The sequence below is a fragment of the Budorcas taxicolor genome, chromosome 4, assembly GCF_023091745.1.
Source record: "Budorcas taxicolor isolate Tak-1 chromosome 4, Takin1.1, whole genome shotgun sequence".
In the NCBI taxonomy this organism is placed as follows: Eukaryota; Metazoa; Chordata; class Mammalia; order Artiodactyla; family Bovidae; genus Budorcas; species Budorcas taxicolor.
Window position 1 is genome coordinate 106,515,073 of NC_068913.1, and position 26,789 is coordinate 106,541,861.

At 47.2% G+C, this 26,789-nt stretch overlaps 1 protein-coding gene across 1 annotated transcript in view; it reads right to left on the reverse strand.

The window, feature by feature from the left end:
• Positions 1-445: 445 nt before the first annotated feature.
• DENND11 (DENN domain containing 11) overlaps positions 446-26,789 on the reverse strand; it is a 44,755-nt gene continuing 18,411 nt past the window's right edge. Inside the window, exons 2-9 of the mRNA XM_052639093.1 lie at positions 24,354-24,453; positions 23,032-23,190; positions 10,648-10,801; positions 5,004-5,142; positions 4,041-4,172; positions 3,780-3,930; positions 3,197-3,265; positions 446-794 (exon numbers count right to left, since the gene is read on the reverse strand). Of these exons, the coding sequence (XP_052495053.1) occupies positions 599-794; positions 3,197-3,265; positions 3,780-3,930; positions 4,041-4,172; positions 5,004-5,142; positions 10,648-10,801; positions 23,032-23,190; positions 24,354-24,453 (1,100 nt within the window). The 3' untranslated portion in view covers positions 446-598. The remainder of the gene's footprint in view (positions 795-3,196; positions 3,266-3,779; positions 3,931-4,040; positions 4,173-5,003; positions 5,143-10,647; positions 10,802-23,031; positions 23,191-24,353; positions 24,454-26,789) is intronic.

Here is a 26,789-nt window from a genome sequence, read left to right on the forward strand (position 1 = left end):
CTTTAGTTTCCAGCTGACTGAGAAGCCACCTCTCCCTGCCCTCTGTCTAGAGAAGCTTCATACCTGGTGACAGAAACATCCTTCGTCCCACTCTGAAGTCTCTACGTGAACAGAGAAAACACAGATTTACTCTAATAAACCAGAAAGGGAATTTGACCACAAGACAAGACTCTCAGAACTGATAAAAACCTTGGAAGGCCATCTGGTCTAGCTTCTGCTTTGGGCAGATGGATATGCAAGGCCACACTGGACAGACTGGTCTCATTCTTGATACACCAAATGACAGAGACCAGACAGACTTTCCCAACAGTCCAGCCAGGGTGTCCAGAGCTCCTGGTGATAGGTGGCCTCCACCCCATCACCTCAAGTCAATCATGAGGAGACGAGAGAGGCTGCTTTGATGACTCCTAAGTCTGAACCCAGCAGCAGCTCGGAAAGTGGTAGCTTCCAACGACCTCCAAAATCAAAGCACTCTCATCTTACCTCTTGGGAAGAAGGGAAGAAAGGAGATGCAAAAATTACATTTGTTGGAAGTATAAATACTCCTGTGTGTCAATTAGAAATCAGGCCATCCCCGCGTGATAGCGGCGCATCCTTCCTATGGGCAACAGGGGTTGTCAATGACCAACATAACATCGATGCCGTAGGCCTCCAGCAGGTCCATAAGAAAACTCCGGTCTCCTTGGGGGTCTAAACCCATGCCCCGAGCATGCTCAGCTGTCAGAGTCTTGTCTTGACTGGCGGACACCTCCAACAAAGTCTGAAATATCCGGTTGTTTTGCTCAAGGAAAAACCTGCATTCACAAGACAAGACATGCGAAAGAGGGCAGAAAAGACACAAAAGTTTACCAAGTAAGCCACATGTGGGGAACCAAAACTACACTGTTTTGCTTGCTATACATTTAAATGGTTTCAAAAGTCAGATAAGCCTTTTAAAAGAAGAAAACAGGATAAAAGTGAAAAGTTATTCAAGTGCCACTGAGGTCAGCAAAGAACTGGTGTTAAGCCATTCCATGATTAGCAAAATCTCTGAGTGAGTGATGGCCTGACTGCCAGAAGTCTACAGGAAGGTTACTAGAGGTTTAAACACAGCTGTAGAGAGAGGCCCCATGAACTGTGTTCCGCTCTTTCTGCTTAGTCCTAAAGGGAAGAGAAAGATTAAAAAGCAAACAAAAAAACACCTGATAATGCAGTTCTGAGGTCAAGACTTAATGTGAGAAACTGAAAAACACCTTCCAAGCCCTGGATGGGTAATTAAAGCCAGTGACAGGAGGTGAGCCTTCCCAATGCAGAGAAGGACTCTTAAAATGACTCTCCAGCCCGAGCCAACCACACAAAAAAGGTGGAGCTCAGAGGTACTGAGGCAGGCACTGGGGAGTCAGAAGCCAGCCCCGGGGGGCGGGCAGGGATGTAGGAGGGGGAGCAAGGCAGAGGGACCAATATTTCCACAGCTCACCATCATCTGTGTATAACTGTGTTCCTTAGATGGCTTTATAGGACACCTAGAAAACAGAACAAAGTTCCACTATGGTGGAACTTAAATATAGTTCCTATATGTAAGTGGAACTTAACATATATTTCTACTATATATCACAATAACTATTTTAAGTAGATAAATTAAGATTTTTAGTTGGAGTTTCAATATCAAACTCTCAAAAATTACTAGGATGAAAAGACAGAAAAGTAGAAGGAGATAGTAGACTGGAAAAACACTATGAAGCAACTCAATGTAATTAAGATTTACACAATTTTCACATAACAGTAGGATACAAATTCTATTCAAGTTCCCACAGACTATAAACCAGGAGGCAAGGTGCAAAAATGTCATGGTCTAAAGGTATTGAAGTCGTACAGTCTTTTCTCCTACCACTGTGGAATTATATTAGAAATCAATACTTTGATGGCTTTGTTTTAATTTGCACAGGGCATATCTGAGTGTCACTGACTTATAGTACTATATGAATATATGAGCCATATTCAGATATGGTCTGATAACGTAACAGTCTAGACTTTTCATCTGTATTCCACAGAGCAAGGTGCTCAGTGCCCCAAGCAGCTTTGGGCGGTCAGGAATTTCAGATTCAATAGACAGAGATTCAAAAGCCTTGAGGAGACTCTCTACTCAGCTCCCAGATACTTTTACATCTCAACAGCAGGTGCGCATTAGAAAGTACACTTGATCAGAATCAAAGTACTGCACCTTTGTTGCAACATCAAAAGCCAGCGCTAAGTCGTGTCCGACTCTCGCGATCCCATGAACTGTAGCCTGCCAGGCTCCTCTGTCCATGGGATTCTCCAGGCAAGAATACTGGAGTGGGTTGCGATTTTTTCTCCAGGGGAACTGCCCGACCCAGGAATTGAACCCAGGTCTCCCACATTGTAGATGCTCAAAGGCAGAAACAGTTTTAACCGCCGCTACTCCCCACCCCAAGACAGGAAGTTGGCAGAACTGTTTCTGGTTCAATTACATTTCTGTTCTTATCACCTGGCACTATTAAATACAGCTGCTTATAAATGAAATCAATGCCTTAAAGGTACAGAGGCCATGGTTCTAATCCCAACCACCAACTGCTCTGGGGGAAAAGAAATGTCATTCAATTCAAGAGTTAAGTTTTTGATGATCCCATAATATTCCGTACAAGGAAGTGCTCTATTCAAAGGCAGCAATGGATGACAAGCCCCCGCATCCTGAGAGACAGCTTGTATGCAGCGGACATCTGGGTGTAAATGACCAATAGGGAGATGACTCCTGGGGCTCCCATTTCTCTTAATAACCTTTCCCTGCTCTTGAACTCTTCCAGGTGCCCCTAACCGCATTTCAGGGCTCAGGCTGACTCTGTGGAACCCAGCTCTAAGGGCAATAAAGGGCATCCTTGCAGTGCAGCACGTAACACAGGAGGTAGCTGCTGTTGTTTAGTTGCTCAGTCGTGTCTGACTCTGTGACGCCATGGCCTGTAGCCTGCCAGGCTCCTCTGTCCATGGGATTTCCCAGGCAAGGATACTGGAGTGGGTTGCCATTTCCTCCTCCAGGGGATCTTCCCAACCCAGGGATCGAACCCGCATCTCCTGCACTGGCAAGCAGATTCTTTACCGCTGAGCCACCAAGGAAGCCCAGCACAGGAGGGATCCAGGCTAAAGCTGTCAAGTGCTAAGGGACCCTCAGGGAGGCCCATGACCACCACCCAGGCTGACTTACAGCACAAAGAGGTCCTCTTCACAAGGGTTATAGTCTTCTTCCACCTCCTGGGAATATAACAGCATCTGCCTGTCGGGAAGGAAACGACCATCAGCTTCTGGTGCAGCTACAAGGACCCCCCAGGCCCCAGGCTAGGTCACTAGGAAGGTATCTGCATGGGTCACTGCCTCTCAAGGAGGAGGCTGAAAACCCAGAGCAACACCCCCACCACTGCCCGGCCAAAGGCAGGGAGAGAAGGGGCAGCACAGGGCTTGGAGTCCAGGGCTGGGTCTAGCCCTGGGTAATCCAGGACGAGGGACAGCCTTTCCTAATTGTCATACAATTAGGGTGAGGCCATGAAGTCATTTATCTCACCACTGATACCAGCGTGCTGCCTCGGGCTTCACAGATTCTAGAGGCCACCAGAAAGGAGTCAGCCCAGGCATGCCTGCTGCCCATCAGTATGGGGGGGAGCTTCCTCAACCCCTGCTCCCTGGGCAGAAGGGCAAAAAATGTGCAGAGGGAAGGGGCGGCAGGCAGCGGGGCTGGACCAGAGCCCCTCGGGTGTCTGGACAGGGGGAGGCTCCCCTTCCCCCAGCCTCACCTCTGCTCATTGAGCCGCCGGTACTTCTCCCGGTCGGCGCTGTTGATCTTCAGCAGCGGCTGCAAGTGGTCGTGGTGCGTCTTCACGTTCTGGTTGTCCACGTAGACGTCGTAGAGTTCCCGCTTCTCCTCGAAGATCTTCTCCGTGGTGCCTGCGGGAGCCGGGGTTCAGGAGGCGGGGACCCCCACAGGGCGGCCCTACAGGGAACCAGGGCCCCTGGAGGGGCGGGGGGTGCCGGGGATGCGCGGGCCCCGTACTCACAGGCTACGTAAGACACCTCTACCTCCAGGCTCTCGATGTCGGCCACGTTCACGTAGAAGAAAGGCTTGGACTCGGGCACGGTGCCCCCGATGCCAGGCAGGGAGACGTTGGCCAGGCAGCAGCAGCAGTACACTGGCGGGACAGCAGAGGTGAGGGCGCCCGGGGTCCCCCTCCCAGCCTGCCCCCCTGCCTCCAGGGCGGCCAGCATCACTAGAGTCTCCGTTCAGACACGGGTGAGCCTTTCTCTCAGGAGATCTTGCTTAGGATGTACTGGTGACCTTCCCCCTTCTCAGAACCCTTGCCCACAGCAACCCCTGCCTCTCCTGGTCCCCTCCCCTCTTCTGTCTGCGCTCCTCAGCTTCCTCTGTCTTCCTCCTCCTCTGGCTCACCTCCCGGGCCAGCATCTTCCACGCTGACACATCCCTCCTGATTCACTCTCTCCACGTGGCGGCAGAGAGCCCAGCCTGTCCCCCAAGATCCTGACCCCAACTAGACCACTGCCTAGCGTCCACCTCGAGAAGGTCTCAGAGCAGCACACACAGGTAGTGTCCCAGTGGACTCTATCACACCACCCCTACTTGCTCCTCCTCACGTCCCCGGCTGGTGGCCCTACCGTCCTTGTCATCCTGGACTCTCCCGCCCTGACCTCTCACATCAGAACCTTACAACCCAATCTGACACCAGCCTCTGCCAGCTTTCTCTTTTTATATCTGGACTCCATCCTCTCTGCTTTAATCCAGGCCCTTCTCTCTCTCCAGACTACTCCTCTGCCACCCGATCCATCGTCCCTATTGCCGGAGTCCACATTCTACGATACCAATCCAGCTGCGGCCCTCCAGGGATTCAAAGTAGTAAGCCCCTGACACGGATCAACCCCTCTGACCTTGGTCAACAATGGAAAGGATGGGGCAGTTTCTGTCTCAGGGAGCTTGGGCAGAGTCCCTGACCTTGGCTTCTAGTTACCTCTATAGCATACAACGCCCACTGGAGGGGGAGAAAATATCAAAATGCGCTTTCGAAGTAAGGCAAATTTCCAAAGGATGAGGATCTGTTCGCCAAAGAACTTAATAAACTGGGACATGCAGCCAGCTGGGTGTGTAATCTGAAAAAATTAACAGAGGTGGGTGAGGGGGAGGGAGGAATAACTTGTTAGAAATATTGTAAAAAATATGCAATATAAGTGTGTGCTAACTACCCCTCCCCACCAAAAATAACTCAACGTATAACTAAACAGATACACTGGTATTTTTCACTTTGAAAGTCTTATCTTTAAACCAGAATTCTATCATTCAGCAGCTCCCCGGATGCACCGAAGTGAGAGTTTAGGATCATTAACTACTTCGTCTGGGGAAAGGGTGCAGAGGAAGAGAAGCTGGATTGTAATATTTGAATCCGGGATGATGCACACCTTAGTGAGACCATTCAGCTCCCAAATTGACTAAGCACAGGGAGGAAGGAAAGGATGAACCAACTGTCCTAGGGGACACCTCAAATACACAGGGAACCAGCTCCCGTGGGAGGTGACATGTGGGATTACAGGTTACCCCGCTGGCACAAGGACTCCCAGCACCTAACCCCACCCTCCTGCATCTAACTCCACCCCCTGCACCTAACCCCACCCTCCTGCACATAACCTCACCCTCGCACATAACCCCACCCCCTGTGCCTAACCCCACCCTCTGCACCTAACTCCACCCCTTGCACATAACCCCTCCCTCTGCACATAACCCCACCCTCCTGCACATAACCTCACCCTCACACCTAACCCCACCCTCTGCACCTAACTCCACCCCCTGCACCTAACTCCACCCTTGCACATAACCCCTCCCCCTGCACATAACCCCACCCCTATACCTAACTCCACCCCCTTGTCCCAACTCCACCCCCTGTCTCCTCTCAGTGCTGGATGCCAGGGCCCCTCAACTCTGAGGGTCACCTCCCAGGCGGGCAGAGGAGCCAAGATATATTCCAGAAGCAACTGCATAAGCTCTATCTGACCCAGGGGAAGTTGGAGGCCAGGGTTCTGCTCTGCCCTTTACTGACAGGGAGACCTCAGGAAAGCCAGCCCACGTTTCTGGTTCACTTTCTTTACCTGTAAAATGGGGATATACCATCACATCCCTCATATGGCTAGAAGGACCACTTGAGGAAAATCGTGTGCAACACTTGGCACATGGGAAAGCCACATGACACAACTGTCACTGACAAGACACCAGGTTTCAAGCCAAGTGCTTTGTGAATGTTTTGGAAGGTCACTTCCAGGACAAAGTGTGTAGTTTACAAGCCAGTGGAAGAAGCAGGCACACAAGCACTTAAACACCAGCCTGATGAGAGCTGTGATGAAAGAGGGGCCGGGGGCTGCAGGAGGGCGTACAAAGGCCCTGAGGTATGAGAACAAGCTGCTTTCTGGGAACCACAAGTAGCTGGGGGACTGGGCAGGGCCTGTGCCAGGGCCAAACGGGCAGCAGCCCAGCGAGGGGACCTTCTCTCTGCTGAGACACGGCCCTAGGCTGCACCCCTACTGCACGATACAAGAGATTTCTCCTGTGCTTTCACCTCAACACATCTCCCTTCTCTGGCCTTGGAGCTTTTACAGAGAACCTTCTTTTCTGGACTTGCACAGCTCCTACTTTGAGGTTTCCCTCCAACTTTTCATGTCAGGCACCCCATCCTCTTCTTACTCCCTAACTGTTGCTGGTAGGTCCCTCGGATTCACACTTCATCCCTCACCCCATGTTAATAACCTACATCACACCCATCCATGTTTTTCCCCATGTTCATGTATGTATGTGGACATGGATACATATATGTATGTGGATACATATCTCTATATATGTTCATATATGAATATATCTACATGTTTGTACATACCCAAGGCAGTGATTATTTTACAGAAGTGATAACATCATATACAGTTTTCAGCTCTTTGCTATTCTCTCACAATACTTCCTAGTAGAGCATCCCTCATCAACTAGCTATGCTCTAATTCATTATTCCGAATGGCTGTGTAATATACGGAGCGCTCCATTTGTCTGCCACTCCGAACAATACTGAATTAAACATGCTCATACAGACGTCATGACACGCCGGTGGTATACAGAGAAGACAGATCCTAAGGAGTGAGACTATCAGATCAAAGGATGCAATATTTTGAATTTTAATAAAGCACGAACAAATTGTTTTTTTAAAAGAAGACTGTTCACATTTCTACCTGCAACCTGTTAGTACCCTTTTCCCAGCATCTCCCAGAGTTTAACATGTCTGCTAATGAGCTGCCCACAATAAGGCAAAAAACAGGCAATTTCACTTTTTCTCCCTCTGGTCCCCTTCTTGGCATCTTGGGGAGAGGAATATAGGGCACCCAGGTCAGATGCTGGTCACCTCTCTGTGGGTTTGGAGACAGCCTTGAGTTCAGAAGGAAAAAGGGGGTCAGAGTTAGGAGTAAAGAGAAAGAAAGTCGGTTTTCATCAATACAGGCCCAGAACTGCCCTAATGGTCCTCTGACAGCTTCTTAGTTATTGCCTCACAGCACACGCCTGGGAAATCTTCAAACTACATTTCCCAGACTCTTACGCCCGGTGGCTACCTGTTAGGTTCTACCGATGGGGCCAGTGACAGGAGACTGGAGGGCAGGAGGAAGCTTCTAGTTTCAGGGTCCAGGTCTCCAGAGGATACCTCCATTCTAGACTCCAGCTATTCCCGGCATCCCTGGCCCTAGGCAAGCCCTGCCCACACCATGCCCAGGTGCACGGTGCCTCCCTAAGCGGTCTGAGAACCACCTCGGCAGAGCCCCTCCTCCGAGCTCCTGCAGTTCAGATGTCACTTCCTGTCACTTTCCCCTCTTTCTTACTCCAGCCCCGGGAATGCATGGCAGGAAGCCTCAAGGAGCCCAGGCACACCACCAACCCCTCCCCCACTCACTGGTTACCTGCTGTCTATCTGTGCAATCCTCTTTTCCTCTTGAGTAACTTGCTTTTAACCACTAGAATATGGCAACACTACAGCGCTGTGACTTCCACCTTGCCAGGAGACTTTTTCACGGGTTGGCTTTGATGAAGGAAGCCATCATGTTGGAGAGACGCAACGTGTTTGTTTATTGCCATAGGCTCTAAACAGTCAGCAAGGCTCTCAGTCCAACAGCCCTCAAGGAACTCAATCCTCCCAACCACCATGTGAACTCACAAATGGATATTCCCCCAGTCGAGCTGTCAGATAAGCCCCAGTCATGAGGGACACCTTGACTGCAGTCTTGCAGAGGACCCAGCAAAGCCTGGATCCCTGACTTGCAGAAACTGAGAGATGTGGCTCAGCTGGTAAAGAATCCGCCTGCGATGCGGGAGACCTGGGTTCAATCCCTGGGTTGGGAAGATCCCCCGAAGAAGGCAAAGGCTGCCCACTCCAGTATTCTGGCTTGGAGAATTCCATTGACTGTATATATAGTCCATGGGGTCACAAAGAATCGGGCATGACTGAGCAACTTTCACTGTTTTAAACCATTAATTTGAGGGCAACTTGTGATGCAGCAACAGATAACTAATATAGGGAGGTAGCCACTGTCTGTATTTCTAGTGTTTAGGCTATTTTGTTACCTCTCTGTGACTTTGGTTTTCCAATTCCTGTATTACCGATTCTCTGTATTGACTCAGTCTGAAATACCTGCCATAGTTTGTGTTTTCCTAGCAAGACCCTAACTGGTACTTATTCAGGTTCAAATACCATGGTCTAACAGTTAAGGTTCTTTCCAATCTGACTGCAACCTATTTCTCCACTTTTTACTCCTGGCCAGATGACACTGATATTCGTCACAGTCAATCCAGTCTTCTCACGCCCATGAGCTCGCCCTGTGATTTCTTATGCACATCCCCACAAGGCAATGGAGTGGGAGGACTAAGCATTGGCCTTGGCACCAGGCCTGTGTTAATATCCTGGCTCTATCTCCTACGAGCTGTAAGGCCTTAAGCAAGTCACTGAACCTTTAAAAACCTCAGTTGGTTTATCTGTAAAACATGGATTTTAAAAAAATCCACTTTAAAGAGTGCTGCAACAGATACAGATAAAGAGTCAGCAGGGGGTCTGACTCACAGAAGGTGCTGACAGAGTGCTGGACCACGGCCCCCTGCGGCGCAGGCCTTCTCTCAGCCTGAGTTAGCATCCCTCCCTTTCCTCCAGTGAGATCCCTCAAATGCTCTTCCAAGACGCCTTCTCAGAGTCCTCTCAGAGGACTCAGTACAATTTCTCTACCAGGGAGCCTGAAATTTCCACTGAAGTATCTTGTGGCCACCTGTAGGGGAGGGGAGAGGGGGTAGAGGAGGAAGACGGGGTGGAGGAGGAGAGACAGGATTAGAGGAGGAGAGGGGGTGGAAGATGGGGGGGAGGGGGATGGAGGAGGGGGAAGAGGAGGGGAAAGGGGATTAGAGGAGGAGAGGGGTGGAAGATGGAGGGGGGAGGGGGAAGGGGGATGGAGGAGGGGGATGGAGAATGGAGGAGAGGGACAAGCAGGGGATGGAAGAGGGCAATGGAAGAGGGGCATGGAGAAGGAGGAGAGGGATGGAGGAAGAGGAGAGGGATGGAGGAGGAGGGGGATGGAGAAGGGGGATGGGGATGGGGGATGGAGGAGGGGGATGGAGGAGGGGGAGGAGGGAGAGGGGCGGAAGATGGAGGGGGAGGGGGATGGAGGAGGGGGATGGAGAATGGAGGAGAGAGACAAGCAGGGGATGGAAGAGGGCAATGGAAGAGGGGCATGGAGAAGGAGGAGAGGGATGGAGGAAGAGGAGAGCGATGGAGGAGGGGGATGGAGGAGGGGGATGGGGATGGGGGATGGAGGAGGGGGATGGAGGAGGGAGGAGGGGTGGGGGATGGACCCCAACCCCATCCTGCACAGATGGCAGAGACTTGGCTGTGGGTAATTCTGTCAACTGATCCCAAAGCCAAGAAAACTACATTAAGGCCCTGGACCATTCGGTTAATGGAGAATCCAATCCTGCCTTTGAGTCAAGCACAGGAGGACCAAGGCTACCATTTTGGCACTATGTTTACTGAAAGGAGGGGGAGGGAGATGGAGGAGGTGGAGGGGGATGGAGGAGGAGGAAGCAGATGAGGAGGGGGAGGGCAGAGCTGGGGGAGGAGGGAAAGGGGGGGCTCTTTGTACCCTCTCAACACCTACCGCTTGCTTGGGTCTTCTGTTAATAGTAAATAAACATATTCTAGTACACAGTAATTCAGAAAAAATACACAGTAAAGTAATATCAAAAATATGGTAACTAAGAAATATCTCAACTGTTGAACGCTTCATTTTTAGTTCAAATGTCTGCCTTTAAAGCCGAAGCAATCACAAGAATCAGATCCACGCGCCGCCCCCAGGAGTCCACCACCACTGAGCCCTCACATGGCTCTGCACCGCTATTACGGAAGTATTAGAAAGCATGTTAAGACAACTTGCCTTATGTTTTAAATAAGAACCAAATGCTGAGGTTACAATCCTATTCTATCAAAAGCAGACTTTGGGTGTTAGCCCAAGACACAAATTTCCTTATTCATGAAAACAACGATCAGCAACTACTGTCCCCAGACCCAAGCCCGGGACTGCGTGAGACTTTGGCTGACCTACCTTCATCTCGGGGTACATGTATCGGTGGATGGAAGGCAGCCAGTAGACGGGGGGCAGGCCGCCACCTCTCCCCGGACCGGCGTGGAGCACCCCCTTCTTGTCCTCATAGAAGGCAGCCAGGTGAGAGTAATGACCCGGGGTCTCCAGCTGGTGTCTGCACGAGACACGTGCACAGTGAGAACGGCTCAGACCGCGGCCCTGCCACTCACCCCCCGGCCCAGGGGCAGCAATACTCGGGGTGGGAGAGGGCAAAAGCCTGGATAAACGAAAAGCCTCCCTTCCAGAGGTTGCCTAGGACACTTCCTTCCATGTTACAAGTTCCTTAGCAAAAGCTCTAAGACAGGCTCTGAAACTCCCCCACGTGCTGTGGACACAAGCTCCTTCTCATGGGAAACAGGAGGAATTAACAGACTGTTAACTAATGTCCATTGTTCTGGAGCGAAGGATGCTTCCCGGAGAATGGCTGTTGGTGATGAGAAGGGGAAACTTGAAAGACCACAGATTCCCTGCTTCAAAGCAAGTTTGTCTTTGTTTAGAGAGCAACTTTGTTTTCTTGCTTTGCTGTCGTGAAAGAAAGAAGCAGCAGCGTACTCTTCAACAGCTCACATAATGGAAAACAACTATTGGAGGTCATGAAGGGCTTATGTTTGACCCAAGTAATAAGGAGCACAGGACCTTTTCTCCCCCAACCCCATCCTGCACAGGTGGCCGACTTGGCTGTGGCTAATTCTGTCAACTGATCCCAAAGCCAAGAAAGCTACATTAAGGCCCTGGACCATTTGGTTAATGGAGAATCCAATCCTGCCTTCGGGTCAAGCACAGGAGGACCACGGGTACCATTCTGGCACTATGTTTACTGAAAGTGTAATAGAGGCTGAATTTAAAATGTGGTCATAATCGAGTATGACTGGTATCTTTTTTTATTTTTTTGGCCACACTGTGCTGCATACGGGATCTTAGTGCCCTGGCCACGGATCAAACCTGTGCCCCCATCAGTGGAAGTGCAGCATCTCAACGACTGGACCACCAGGAAAGTCCCAACTGGCATCTTGTAAAAGGGGAAATCTGGACGCACAGACACACACAAGAACACCATGTGCAAGTGAAGGGCCGGAGCGATAAATCTGCAAGCCAGGAACAGCCAAGACTGTTGGAAGCCAGAGAGGAGCAACCACCAGCTTCTCTCAGAGCCCTGGGAGGAAACCAAGCCTGCCGACACCTTGAGTTTAGACTTCCAGCTTCCAGAACTGTGAGACAATACATTTCTGTTGTTCTCAGTCATCACCTAGTTTGTGGTACTTTGTTACAGCAGCCTTCAGACACGAACAGAAGGAAAATTTTAAAAGAAAACAACTAAAACTTTTTCAGTCCATTTAAATTACCTTAAAACTGTACAATTTCCATCATACCACACTGAAAGAGAATCAAAATAGAGCGTTACTGAGCCAGGGGAGGCTTCCCTAATTACAGCTGGCCCTGGCACAATGATGACTGGAGGGCAATGCCCCCAGCCTGCCGCTGCTGGCTTCGCCCAAACGCCGGCACGCAATGCTCAGGTTCAAGATCTGCACTGCCCACCAGGTACCCTGCTGCGCCCCACCCATCCCTGCTCCCGAGGGACCAACGGCTCCTGATGTCAAGGCTACAGCTGCCACTCTGTCACTGTGAGAGCCCAGTGACATTACTGAACGTTCCAAAATCTGCTTTTCTTCCCGTAGATAGCAGCACCACCGCAATATTATTGTGAGGTGTAAATGGAGCTGAGTAGAAAAAGTGCCTAGGACAGTTGGTGATATATTTCAGCTTCTTATAAAACACCTGACAGGCTTCCCAGGTGGCTCAGTGGTAAAGAATCCGCCTGCCAATGCAGGAGACATGGGTTTGATTCTTGGGTGGGAAGATGCCCTAGAGGAGGAAATGGCAACCGACTCCCCTATTCTTGCCTCGGAAATCCCACGGACAGAGGAGCCTGGCGAGCTACAGTCCACAGGGTTGCAAAGAGTCAGACGTGACTGAGGGACTGAGCACAGCACAGAAAAAACTAAGTTCCTTCCTCCTCAGGATATGGGCAGAGTCTAGCCAGGTGCACTGGGAAGGCTTGGAAACAGTGGGGCAACGGGAAGATTCAGGGCAAGCCCTGGAAGAGAACTTTAGGCAAATTTACATTTTAAAAACAAAACAAAACAAAAATCATCAGGTACACCCCAAAAATTCATTACTAAAATAAACTCCTCTCTGAGTGACAGCTTTCTACTTGGGAGGTTCCTACACTTTAACCTCTGCACAAGGAAGCAGTTGTGTGATATAATAATAAATGACTCTGAGGGTGTGTGTGCTTATAATCATTTCTGGTTTTCTTTTATTGTGCTGCACAGCATGTCAGATCAGATCTAGCTCCCCGGCCAGGGATCAAACCCACACCTCCTGCATTGGAAGTGTGGAACCTTAACCACTGGACCACCAGTGAAGTTGCTCAGTTGTGTCCGACTCTTTGCGACCTGTGGACTGTAGCCCACCAAGTTCCTCCGTCCATGGGATTCTCCAAGCAAGAATACTGGAGTGGGTTGCCATTTTCTTCTCCAGGGGATCTTCCCGACCCAGGGATCAAACCCAAGTCTCCCACATTGCAGGCAGACGCTTTAACCTCTGCAACACCAGGGAAGTCCCTATAATCTTTTCTTTCACTCTTACAAATGTTCACAGTCTAGAGGGGAAATCCATGAGGGCCAAGCTGTGTCCAGCTATTCTGAGAAGATGGCAGACTTTATTCACCCTTCAAAGATACATCAGAGAGACAAAAGCTTGATTACTACAAAATAGCATGTAGCCAATTAAGTTCAAGGGTATTTTTATTAGGACCTAATTTCCTTAAAAGGGACAGTGGGAAGCATTTTCTTGTATTTTTAATCCTATTATCTTGGCTATATTTTCTAGGTTCACTGTTTGCTGATTTGCTTCTCAATTAACAGTCTTACCTGTTTGACTCCATTAAACTCTATACTGAAACCAAGAGTCTAAAGAAAAGCTCACTACGAAGTTAGAATCTCTTACACTAAAAGGTAGTTTCAGAATCCTGTCCTCTGACAGCCTAAGATACCGCTGGCTGATGGAACAGAATGAAGCAACGACATGGAGTATGGAAACGGACACAGACATAAATATAAACTGGCAGTTCCCAGACAGGTGTTAAACAGCCATTTTATGAAGGCCTCACAATGTAAACACAATACAGATTTTGCCATGAGCAAGAATGATTATCAAACCGTAACACCAAGATAAACCAAAAAGTACTGAAAGAAGCCTGAGAGTTTAGAAGATGAGCTGGGTTTCAAAGATGATCCAGGAGGGTGACCTAAACGATACAGAGATGAAGCACAGGCCAAGCGCCATGGGAACTGCCCACGAGACACGACAGCATGCAAAAGAGAGCAACGGGCAGGGTCTGAGCTACTGATCTGAGCCGTGGTTCTGGGCCACATCAAGGATTCTCCTCAAGAACCAGACACTGGGTTGCTGCGTAGGCCCACAGCCCCTTCACTAATATGGCATAAGCTGTCCGGCCACACCGACACTCACTGCGACTAACCCTGCCTTCCCCCAGCACACCGGGCCATCATGCGCCCCGTGTAAGCATCAGGGATGCCTCTGCACAGCAGTGACACTTCTTCACTCCTGACCGGTCTGAACCACTCTGTCTTCTGGCCTTGCAAGTACAGAAAAACAGGCATTCCCGTTTATCGCTGGTGCAGTACTATCTTTCTGAAAGCCACTTGACATTTGTGTAAAACTGCATACCCTGGATGTGCCCTCCAACCCAATGGTTCCATTTCCAGGATCAAGGCCTAAAGATCTGTATGTGGATACGAACAACCATTTATTCATAAGGATATTCAATGTTCATGGGGGTGAAAAATAAGAACAACCTAAAAGCCCCAAAACAGTGAAACAGGGACTTCCCTGGTGGTCCAAGGGTTAAGACTTTACCTTCCAGTGCAGAGGGTGGGGGCTCGATCCCTGGTCAGGGAACTCAGATCCCACCGGACTCCCCGAAAACCAAAACATAAAAGAGAATATTCAATAAGGTAACAAATTCAATAAAGACTATAAAAATGGTCCACATCGAAAAAAGATCTGAAAAATGGAAGAGTGGCATACATCTGTACACTGAAATGCTGATGGGCTGTGTGCTCGGCTGCTTCAGTCCTGTCCGGCTCTTCGTGACCCCGTGGGCTGCAGCCCGCCAGGCTCCCCCGTCCACGGGATTCTCCAGGCAAGAGTACTGGAGTGGGTTGCCATTTCCTTCTCCAGTGCATGAAAGTGAAAAGTGAAAGTGAAGTTGCTCAGTCGTGTCCAACTCTTCGCGACCCCATGGACTGCAGCCCACCAGGCTCCTCCATCCACGGGATTCTCCAGGCAAGAGTACTGGAGTGGGTTGCCATTTCCTTCTCCAGTGCATGAAAGTGAAAAGTGAAAGTGAAGTTGCTCAGTCGTGTCCAGCTCTTCGTGACCCCGTGGGCTGCAGCCCACCAGGCTCCTCCATCCACGGGATTCTCCAGGCAAGAGTACTGGAGTGGGTTGCCATTTCCTTCTCCAGTGCGTGAAAGTGAAGTTGCTCAGTCGTGTCCAGCTCTTCGCGACCCCGTGGGCTGCAGCCCACCAGGCTCCTCCGTCCATGGGATTCTCCAGGCAAGAGTACTGGAGTGGGTTGCCATTTCCTTCTCCAGGGGATCTTCCCCAAATGCTTGGAAACCACCAGAAGGATGATAAGGACTATTATTCATGATACATTAAAAGGTTAAATATCTTTCAGTTAGAAAATTTAGACACTGAGTGACCTCAATGTTCTTTTTTTAAAAATTAATGTGTATGTACATATTTACACATGGGAAAAAGACCAAGAGGATATGAATGTTAACAGCAGATAGGTCTGGCAGGTGGGATCATGTTCGTTTTTAACCCGTTAGCCTTTGCCCGTTTTTCAGTTTTCTGTAATAACTCTATGTTAATTTTATATTTAGTCTTTTAAAATTTTTCAATATGGAAATTTTCAAACATACACAAAAAGTAGAAAGAAGAGAATAATAGACCCCATTATCCACCACTTAGTTTCAACAACAGTCAATATTTGATCAATATGGTTGTTACAGCTATACTTTATCCTCCCCAATGCCCATCACTCTTTTTCCTGAAATGTTTTAAAGCAGATCCCTTTTAACATTTTACCCATAAATACATCAGGATGCATCTCTAACTAATAAAATCTTTGTAAAAAATAATGTAACTACCATGCCATTATCTCACCCAACAAAATAATAATGCCTCTAACACAAACTAATACGCAGTCCACTTTCAAATGATATCAACCGTCCCCTAACTGTTATTTTATAGTTGGTAGATCCTGTCATGATCTAAGCAAGATCAAAAATGTGGTTATGTGTTTAAGTCCCTTTTATAACATGCCCTCTTCATTTTTCCAACTAATCCTTTACAATTATAAAATAGTTCTCCAATATCTTGTGATTAATAAAAAAGAATCATAGAAAAGACTAGGGAGATAGAGAAGTCAAGAGTTATAGATGAAACGCTAACAAAAAAAGGTTAAGATATAAAAATAAGTATAAAACATAGATTGAGTATTTTAGAAAATCAAGTCTAGTTAATTTTTCTAGAAGTCATGGCCACAATCATGTATTATCCCTGGCTACACCTGGGCTTTTATCACCATGCTTTCTCTTCTCCTCACACGCTCTCATGCAAGCCTCTCTCTCGTGTTACCTCAGCTCTCTTTAATCATCAAGCTGGAAAACCTTTCTAGTCACGATTCAAAATCTATAAGCCATACAAAAGTATTGAATTCAGTGAAGAAAAAAAGAAAATGAAGAAAAATCTGCACAACAAACAAAAAGGAATGTTAAAAGACAAATGACAGCAGCTTCCCTGGTGGCTCAGGGATAAAGAATCCGCCTGTCAGCGCAGGAGACATGGGCTTGATCCCTGATCTGGGAAGGTCCTAAGTACCACGGAGCGCCAAAGCCCATCCGCCACAAACACGGAGCCTGTGCTCCAGAGCCCAGGAGCTGCGCCTGCGGGAGCCACCCGCCCTGTGAGCCTCTTCTCTGCAACAAGAGAAGGCACTGCAGTGAGAAGCCTGCACACCCAGCCGGACAGCAACCCCCACTCTCAGCAACTAGAGGAAAGCCCAGGCAGCCGCAAAGACCTAGCGCAGCCTGAATAAGTTTATATCACAAAGAATAAAGTCTCCATCCTGTACAAAGAACTAGAAATTAATAAGAAAAGACCCATGACCAAAAAATAACGTAGCAAAGGCTAGAACAGTTCACGGAAAAGGAAATGTAAATAGCTCAAGCACATAAAAGGGGCTTGTCCTCACTCCTAAGAAAAATGTAAATTTATAATGTGTTAATGGACTTCCCTGGTGGCTCAGACAGCAAGGAATCTGCCTGCAATGCAAGAGATGTGGGTTTGATCCCTGGTCTGGGAAGATCCCCTGGAGAAGGGAATGGCAACCCACTCAAAGTACTCTTGCCTAGGAAATCCCATGGACAGAAAGGAGCCTGGTGGGCTACAGTCCATGGGGTCACAAAAGAGTCAAACATGACTTAGAGAACAGCAACAACTGTGCTTTATGCATCGGAATGCCCAAAATCCAAAAACTGTATTTTAGTGTGGGCAATGCTGTGAGCAAACAGTATTCTCCTGTAATACTGCTGGGAATGCAAAATGGTACAGTCTCTGTGTAAAGCAATTTGAAAGTATCTATTAAAATTAGAAATGCATATGCCTTTTGAATCACCAGTTTCATTTCTAGAAACTTAATGTACACATACACTGCTCGTGTGTGGAGTGATACTGGCTCATAGGTATCCGGTGCAGCAGCAGCACAGCAAAAGACTGCAAACAACCAAATGTCTATCAGTAAGAGACCTGAGCACCGAAGAATCGATGCTTTTGAACTGTGGTGTTGGAGAAGACTCTTGAGAGTCCCTTGGACTGCAAGGAGATCAAACCAGTCAATCCTAAAGGAGATCAGTCCTGAATATTCATTGGAAGGACTGATGCCGAAGCTCCAGTACTTTGGCCACCTGATGCGAAGAACTAACTCGTTGGAAAAGACTCTGATGCTGGCAAAGATTGAAGGCAGGTGGAGAAGGGGTCAACAGAGGATGAGATGGTTGGATGACATCACTGACTCGATGGACACGAGTTTGAGCAGGCTCTGGAGTTGGTGATGGACAGGGAACGCCTGGCGTGCTGCAGTCCATGGGGTGGCAAAGAGTCTGACACGACTGACTGACCTACTGAACTGAACTGAACAGACCTGATAAAGCAAGCATGGTTCTTTTGTGACACAACTGTGAGAAACAGTGAAGAAGGTCTCTGTGTATGAATATGAAAAGATCTCCCAGATATACTGTTGAATGAACAAGGCAAGGTGCAGATAACGTGTATAATATGCTATCTTTTGTTTGAAAGGGGGAAAATAAGAATGTACATTTGTATTTGTATATGCACAAACACAGGCTTAGGAAAAACGCATGGGAGATGAGCAGTGATGACCGGGATTACTGGATGATGTGGGAACTCGGTGAAAGCTTTGCTTTTTAATGCCAGTAGTTGATACTGCCACTCTCTTCTTCCCTTAGTAATAGAACCTTTCAAATTGTAGCCGGTCACATGACCAGCCAGTTAAATACCCCATTTCCTAGACTGTCTTGCTGCTAGGTGGGGCTAGTAACTAAAGCCTGGCCAGTGAAATGTGGGCAGAAGTTATGTGTTCAATTTCTAGGATTTCTGCCTTGTTCCCCCTCCGGCAGCCTGGCACATGACCTGCTAACGGTGAATCAGTTTTTACCATGTGGGTGAGGACAATATTCTAGGAGATGGCAGGATACAAAACAGAAAGACTCGGGTCTCGAAATGACCCAGTGGAACAAAGCCTACCACACCGGACTACTTCCCTCTCTCTGGGATTATATGCCAGAAAAGTTGTACTTCTGTCTCCAGACCTGTCACTGTATTTTTGGTCTCTTTTTTACAGAAACTTAGCCTGGACTCGAGCTAAAGTAGAAAGTGATATTTAGATATGAGTTTCCATGATCAACAATCGTGCATTGGCTTAGCAGCTAGCAAGGGAAAATGGTAAGAAAATAAACATTGCAGACTGACAAGCTGGTAATCCTTGTTATTACTGCAGCAAAAATCTTTGCTAGAACGTCAGTAACTTATAAGACAAGCCAGGCGTCATCTGAGCTTGTGCCTTTAGGGCAAACAGTGGGAAACAGAGCACTGCCAGCTCCTTGATGTCTTTAATGAGCTACTACAAGAGTTAAGATGAAAATAAGCAAGAACTGGTCAGTGTGCAAGCAGAAGTAAATATAGCATAAGGGTATACATTCTGAGTTCCACAATATGAATTAGTTGAGACTCAAAACATTTGGGACCCAATGGGACTAGAAAAACCAATTTCTCTGGACCCAAAAAGCAGGAGGTAAGAATTTCTCTCAAAGCCTCCAAGAAATTCTCCAGTTAAGTATTCTCCACCAGACATGAGCATCAGTTCATTTATAAAGATCAGATTTAGGCTACAGTCTCAAGACCATTGCCATTAAAATGAGGCAAAGATGGGTTGGCCACAAGCAAAGACCAGTAACTACTCCACAGTCCACTGACTTAAAAGCTCAGACCCAGAAGAGATGTTTGGCAGTGGATATTTTTACCTGGAACTGACTGGGAGCAAACAGACCAGAAGCCTGCTGAGTTCTGAGGGGTCTGGACTGCCGCATGCTTGGCCTTGTATAAGCCCAGGATTTTTCTGGTCCCTTAAAGAAATCACTAGACTTCCAGACCTACAACCACAGGAAACATGTTCTTAAGCTATGCAGCTTTCTCCAAAGTTCTCCAAAGCTTGATTTAAAAGCAGTTACAGTGGGAAACAGATAAAGAATCCCCTAGAAGGCAAAGAGGGGAGCCAAGGAGGAAAATGGACAAGGGGATTCTAGTGAGCAGAACCAAGGTGTAGCCAGGAGCTCCTGCTCTGTGACTACAGGGCGTCTTTGCCATCCCTGCTGGGCAGAATTCCATTATCGTTATGAACTAACGACCGCTCGTATTTCTCATTCTTATTTTCAAGCAGGAGTTTGTATCATGGCTCCTACTCTGTCTTCTGTGTTGCATTTGGGAGGTGGGGAGTGGAGGACTTGACTGTTCTTTCATAGCTTTTAGGAATAAGAGGAACCATGTCCTGAGTGCCTCATATCACACAGAAACCCTAGATTTTAGATGCCAGCATTAACCGGATGAGACTCTGATGTCTCGGGATGGAAGGAATGTGCTGTGTGTGTGGGAAGGAGAGTACACACAGATACTGGGGTTGCCAGGGGGGCAAACTGAAGCAGAGGCTGCTAAAATTTCCCCTAAAACCCTTCTTCCTATACAGAAAAGGAGCCCCCAGTTTTAACCGGTCACAAGGCCACCCAATTAGAGATGACCCTCCCCGGTGTCCCTCGCTGTCAGCTGTGTCTCTGTGATTGGAGACTTGACCTGGGTTATGAGAAGTTATATGTGGAACTTCTGGCTTTTCCCTCCTACCTGTGGGCTGCAATGCAGACCTCGAGGTGGTGAGCAGCTCTGAACAGGTGAGAAGGACACCTAAGAACACAAAACCTCTCCTAGGATCTGGCAGAACAATCAGAGAAGCAGTGTGGGCCCCAAGTGATTGTGGGAACAGCAGGCTGCCCACCCTGACCACCTGCCTACTTCTATACCATTCCATGCAGAAGAATCTTCTGTCTTATTGGAACCAGTGTATTTCAGGGCCTCTGTTACCACCATTTAGCCAGGACTCTAACATAATACCTCCTTATAATTTTGGGCTTTTGAACCATGAGAATGCATTGCCTCCTTGGGAAATTAATTTTTCAAAAGGAGTAATAAATTTTTAAAAGTGTCAAGATCCCAATAAAAATGTTCTTTTCGTCAGGATTACTTCTGAGACACAACACTGAGGAAATATGTCAAATACAGAAACATATATATCACAGCTCCAAAATGCAGAGGAGCAGTTAAAAAAAATGAGAAACATGCCAACTGCTCAACCACAGGGAATAATGGCGTAGATTAATGGGACAGCTCTAACATTCGACAGCGATTAAAATAATCATCAGGGACTTCCCTGGTGGCCCAGTCGTTATGAATCCGCCTGCCAATTCAGGCGACACGGGTTCGATCCCTGCTCCGGGAAGATCCCACATGCCATGGAGCAACTAAGCCCGTGTATCACAACTACAGAGCCTGCGCGCCACAGCTTCTGAGCCCGCAAGCCACAACTACTAAAGCCCTCACACCCGAGAGCCTGTGCTCCTCAACAAGAGAGGCCGCCGCAATGAGAAGCCGGTGTACCACCACCAGAGCAGCCCCTGCTCGCTGCAACCGGAGAAAGCCCACGCGCAGCAAAGGAGACCCAGTGCAGCCAAAGGTGAATAAATAATTTTTTTAAACCATCAAAATGAAAAATATGTAAGACAAGGGCAAGAAAACCTGAGCATAACTGGTGTTGCTGAAGAAGAAGGAAAAATGCAGAGGAAAAGTTGAGTATTTCATGGTAAAAGAAAAAGTTCCTGAAATTGAAAGTCATGTCTCTAGATCAAAAAGCAAGAACTATTCCAGGAAAAAAAAAAAAAAAACCCAGTTCAGAAACAGTTCAGATAAAGAATCTATAGGGACCTAGACAAAAGAGACTTTTCTGAAACAACCAATATCAGGAGACAGCAAAGCAATAGTTACAGCATCCTGAGAAGAAAAAAGAAAAGATATAAGAATCCTAAACCCAGCGGAGTAAAGGGGAAAGACCAACACCATCAAGCATGCAAGATTTCAGAGAAGGCACCACCCATGATCCTTTTATGACAAAAAAAAAAAAAGTGCTTGATGGCAAAACCCAACCAACCAGGAAAGGTATCAGGAGCTCAGCAAGTCACAGTTAAGCCTTGGATGTGGTTGTAAACATATAAATGAGACTTAAGTGTCATGGGAATTATGATTACAGAACCAAATGTGATAAACCTCACACTATATAAAGTCAAGAAAGACAGTAGGGGAGGAGCTCTGGGGAAAGGTATAAGATAACTGACTGTCTACACCTCCAACAACCTAAAAGCACCAGTGACCCCTATACAGAGCTTGGTACACTTTATTGTATACATGCCATTTCTCGATAAGAATAATACTGTAGCTTCATGTTTTTCAGAGTCTTTTGTCTTAACTTGGGAGGACTATTCCAAGAAATAATACATCCTACTGTGAAAAAAATATTCACTTAAAGTTTGACAGTTTCTTCAGTTTCACTTACTCTTTTCCTCTGATATATACAAATACATTAAACCAATCCTGCTTTCGGAAAATTATGTGTTTTAGAATGACATTCACTGAATATTGACAATGGATATCTCGTCTTACTGAGTGCTAAGATTTGGGAGAATTTTTAAAATTCATTTGTACTTTTAACTAATTTTTATATAATAAATATTTTCCCCACAAACTACATTTCATATTCTTTCAAAGATGATGATCAAGAAAGACAGTTATATCAAAAATTAAAATAATGATATATTTTAAAAGGATAGGATGTAAAAGTATGTATAGTGTACGGTGCCAAGTATATAAATAATTTTTTAAAGTCACACACACACGCATACCAGAAAAGAGGCAAATGTGCTAACATTTTAACAATGCTTCAGGGACTAGTGATTTCTCCCCCAAAAATCTGAAATAAAATTAGGTTACTCACATGATGCGAAAAAATACGAAATATTAACAGTTTTGCAGCTTCTGTTAAAAATTCCCTTCCTATTAATCCTCTCCCATGATAACGATTACTCTAAATAATAAATGATGAGGTCTTAAGAGTTGAGGGTGGGCGTCGGAAGGGAGGTTTAAGAGAGAGGAGACATATGTATACCTATGGCTGATTCATGCTGATATATGGCAAAAACTAATACAATATTGCAAACAATTATCTTTCTATTAAAAATAAATTTTTAAAAAAGTTGAAAGTCTCTTTGCCTGGGGCAAAGAGGTCATAACTGTGGTTGAAGGGAAGCAAAGATCACTGTACCTGTCAACAAATTAAACAAAACTGATGATAGTGTTAAACTGAAAGCAAAATCGACCCCAGCTCTCAATCGAGTATGAAGGATCTGTACACAGGACGAAGGTTGAAACACAAGGACCACCGCCGGAGGCGTGAAACGTGGCCACGGAAGTTCCCGGAGAGGCACCTACTGCTCTGATTGACGCACGACCTTTAACCCTGAGGGCTCATCACCATCACCCGCCGCCTCCCACCCCTGTCTGTGGGCCACGCACCGAACTTGGTTCTCCAGGAAGTGCATGTGCCGGTACAGCAGGGTGTAGGATGGAGACAGGATGCCCACAGACTTCATTCGGGCGCCACGCTCCAGCTCGCTTTCCACCGGCATGTTGGCGAAGCAGGCCAGGCCGAAGAAGGGCCCCTTCCGGAAATAGCTAAAAGAGATCCAATATGTAGCATAGCTCAAAATCGGAAATTTTGTTTTTTTCCCTTGAGAGGCATGCTAAGACGCTTCAGTCATGTCCAACTCTTTGCGACCTCATGGACTGTAGCCTGCCAGGCTCCTCTGTCCATGGGGATTCTCCAGGCAAGGATACTGGAGTGGGTTGCCATGCCCTCCTCCAGGGGATGGTCCGGACCCAGGGATGGAACCCGCATCTCTTATGTCTCTTGCATTGGCAGGCAGGTTCCTTGCCACTAGGACCACCTGGGAATCCCTTGAGAGGCATCCCAAATAGAAGATGTAACTGTGTCCAGGGCTCTACATGAGAAAGTTCAGCCTGAGAAAAATCTTTTTTAAAATCTCAGGGGGACAATGAGCTCAAGCCATTCAACCTTACAGATGGGACAATCAAGGCTCAAAAAAAAAAAAAAAAAAACTGGAACTCACTAAGGGTCATCCCACTGGAGTCAGGACTTGCTCTCCACAAAGACTGCTGTTCAGCTGCCCTTGACCCCAGATCAACTGCCTGTGACCCTGACCCTTCTTTCCTGCATAACAGCTGACTTGATGTGTGCCCTCTGTTTTATTAGCATAAACCGGGTTGATCCTCTCCTCACTTCCTGAGTCTCTGATGTTTTTAATAGAACATTTGACCGGAGCTGTCATTTGATTTCCTTCCCCTTTCTCACACTTGTGCCTGTCATGGTTTCAGCCCAATGAGAAGATGAAAGCTACTCCGTCACCCTTAGGTTCTAGTTGCTCCTCACAAGAATCTTAACCACACAGGACTACAAACTGGCCTTACTTAGAGCTGAAATTTCAAGTTTTAGCACATACATGTCTTGAGTTAACCCAAATGGAACCAAAAGTTTACTCCATTATTAAAGCCAAACCTCAAATGAGGATCAATCATTTCTTAGAAAAGGCAAGAACCTCTATGGCAGGAGTTCTTAACGTTTTTGGGTCATGAGAACCTAACAAAAGCTTGGGAGCTTCTTGTTACAAACCTGATATAAAAACACAAACCGGTACATATATTTTCAGGACATTTACACACACTTCCTGAAGATGCCCTGATGACAACTCTTATTCTCTGGGGAAAGCAGAGGAGGAGCGGAAACAGTGCAGGGCAGACTGGCAATCATCGCTACTTACATGAAATCAGACTGAATTTTATGGGATCCGCTGGCCATAGACTTGAACTCCACACCTTCAAGGTCAATATCTTGGGGTAAGCACCATTCCACCATGTTTCCTACGGGGAAGGGAAGATACACGTTTAAAACAGACAAAATCATTTGAAGGGCTTAGTGCAGGGCCGAACCCATATGGCTTCCAAGTAAATGAACTGCTGACTCAGCCACCAAACTGCAGGCTCATCCCTCCACCGGCCACAGGCTGGCAGAGTGCCTGAGTCATCCTGCAGGCCAGAAGATGGGCACTGAAGGCACCTCTGGTCTCTGCCTTTGAATGAACACAGTTCTTCCTAGCGAGGCTGCTGGCTTTGCTTCTGCCATTCTGCCTGGCCACCTCCCAATCTCCTTTCTTTTGGAGCCTCACTTCTAGGTGCATATTTTGACCCTCTACCTCCATTTCCTGGCCTCATACTCTCTCCTTAACCCCTCAGGATCCTGCTTCCATCTTGCTTTTCTATAGCCACTAATGATTTTGACAAACTTCCAAACTATTTTTTAAATTTATTTTTAAAATGTATTTATTTGGCCACACCAGGTTTTAGTTGCAGCATGCAGGATCTTTAGTTGCAGCATAAGGGATCTAGTTGCCCAGCCGGGGGTAAAACCTGAGCCTCCCTGCACTGGGAGTGCAGAGTCTTATCTGCTGAACCACCGGGAAGTCCCCCAAACTCTTTCCAATTCAAATCTTCATTGGTTTCATTGTGGCATTTGAGAATTCCTCAGTGACCTCTCCCATTTCCCCCTGACTCTCACGATGGAACACTATCTTGGTTCTTTTCCTTCTTCTCTGGCCAGTATAGCTCTGCTGCCTTCCCTAACTCTCCTCCCTCCTCAAATGAGGCTCTTCTCCAAGGTCCAGACACCAGTTCTTTGCTTCCAGAATTCAAGGGCTCCTTCACTCACCCCTAATTACTGAGTTTCTACTGAGCCAGACATTGGAGCTATATGTCCAATAAGACATAGTCCCTGAACTCAAACAGATTAGATTCCAGGGCCAGATAAAGAGATAAACAAGGAGATTGGAACACAGCTCTGGAAGTGTTATGTTAAATTCCATGACAGGGTATAATATGGGATTTTAGAATGTAGCAATGACAAGCCTCCATCAGATTGAGAGAATCAGAGAATTTCACAAGACCAGTGTTTCCTAGAGGCTTGAGAGGACACTACAGAATATTCCCTGCTGTTTTCTTGCATATTCAAATTTTTTCCAAATAAAAATACTAAGATAACTTGTAAAGATTTCACTTTAGAACGAACTGCTCATCAACATGGCAAACCCTAATTTCCCAGGCAACAGAAATACCATTAATAATCCCTGACAACAATACTTTTCAGATAACTGTTTAGGGCATCAGAGGTCCACCTGTATACAACCCACCCTGAACAGGGTGGGCATCACAGGGACTCAGCCTATCCTATATTCACAGCCTGCGGCCCTTTCAAGTAGTTTATTTTCAAGAGAGGAATCATAAACCCCAATGATGAGCTAAAACAAAAAGCGTGGGAAAAGGAGTTACGATTTCACACAACAGAAAGTCTAGACCAATGTATTTGTCAGGGTTAAAGACAGGAAAAAGCATGCTGGGGTAAACATGGGGAGAAAGGTAAGGTTCCCAGTGTCAAGGTCCCCCGACATGCCTTAGCATCCATGTCGACTGTCTCTTTAGTCCAGTGGCTTCCACCCTGTGTCATGCCTCAGGAAACCCAGGAAACTTACAAACGAGCTGAGACCCACTCCAAATCTACAGGATCTACTCCAGATCTATGATCTGTGCCACGTGGCTGCCTCCGATAAGCCTCCTGTGTACAGGGTCCCAACTCTTTTTTAAAATAATATTTATGTATTTATTTGGCTGCGCCAGGTCTTAGTTGCAGCATACAGGATCTTCGATCTTTGATCTGGCATGCAGGCCCTCTAGTTGCAGCCTGAGGGATCTAGTCGGGATCGAACCTGAACCCCCTGCATTGGGAGCACAGTCTTGGCCACTGGCCCACCAGGGAAGTCCCCAGGGTCCTGCCCTTCATGATGGCAACAGATGTCCAGCTGAGGAGAGGGACAGCCTGCAATGACCCTCTGGCAGACCCTGTCCTCTCACTCATCTGCTTCTTCTAGTATCTGCTGCCTTGTTCCGTGCCCCTATGCCACTCCATATGAGGGTTCAACTCTCCCTAACTTAATTCCCTTCCTTTAATCCAGCATGTCCATGAGCACTCAATGACTTGTTAAAACATTAATGCACCTAAACATTGTGCTGAAGGATAAGTTCAGAAAGGTGCACAGATCGGACCTCTGCGGCACAGTGAGTTTTCCCAGCATGAACGTACCTGGGTGAGCAGAATCCAGACCAAGAAGCAGGACATTATCAGCACAGCAGAAACCCATCCAAGTCGC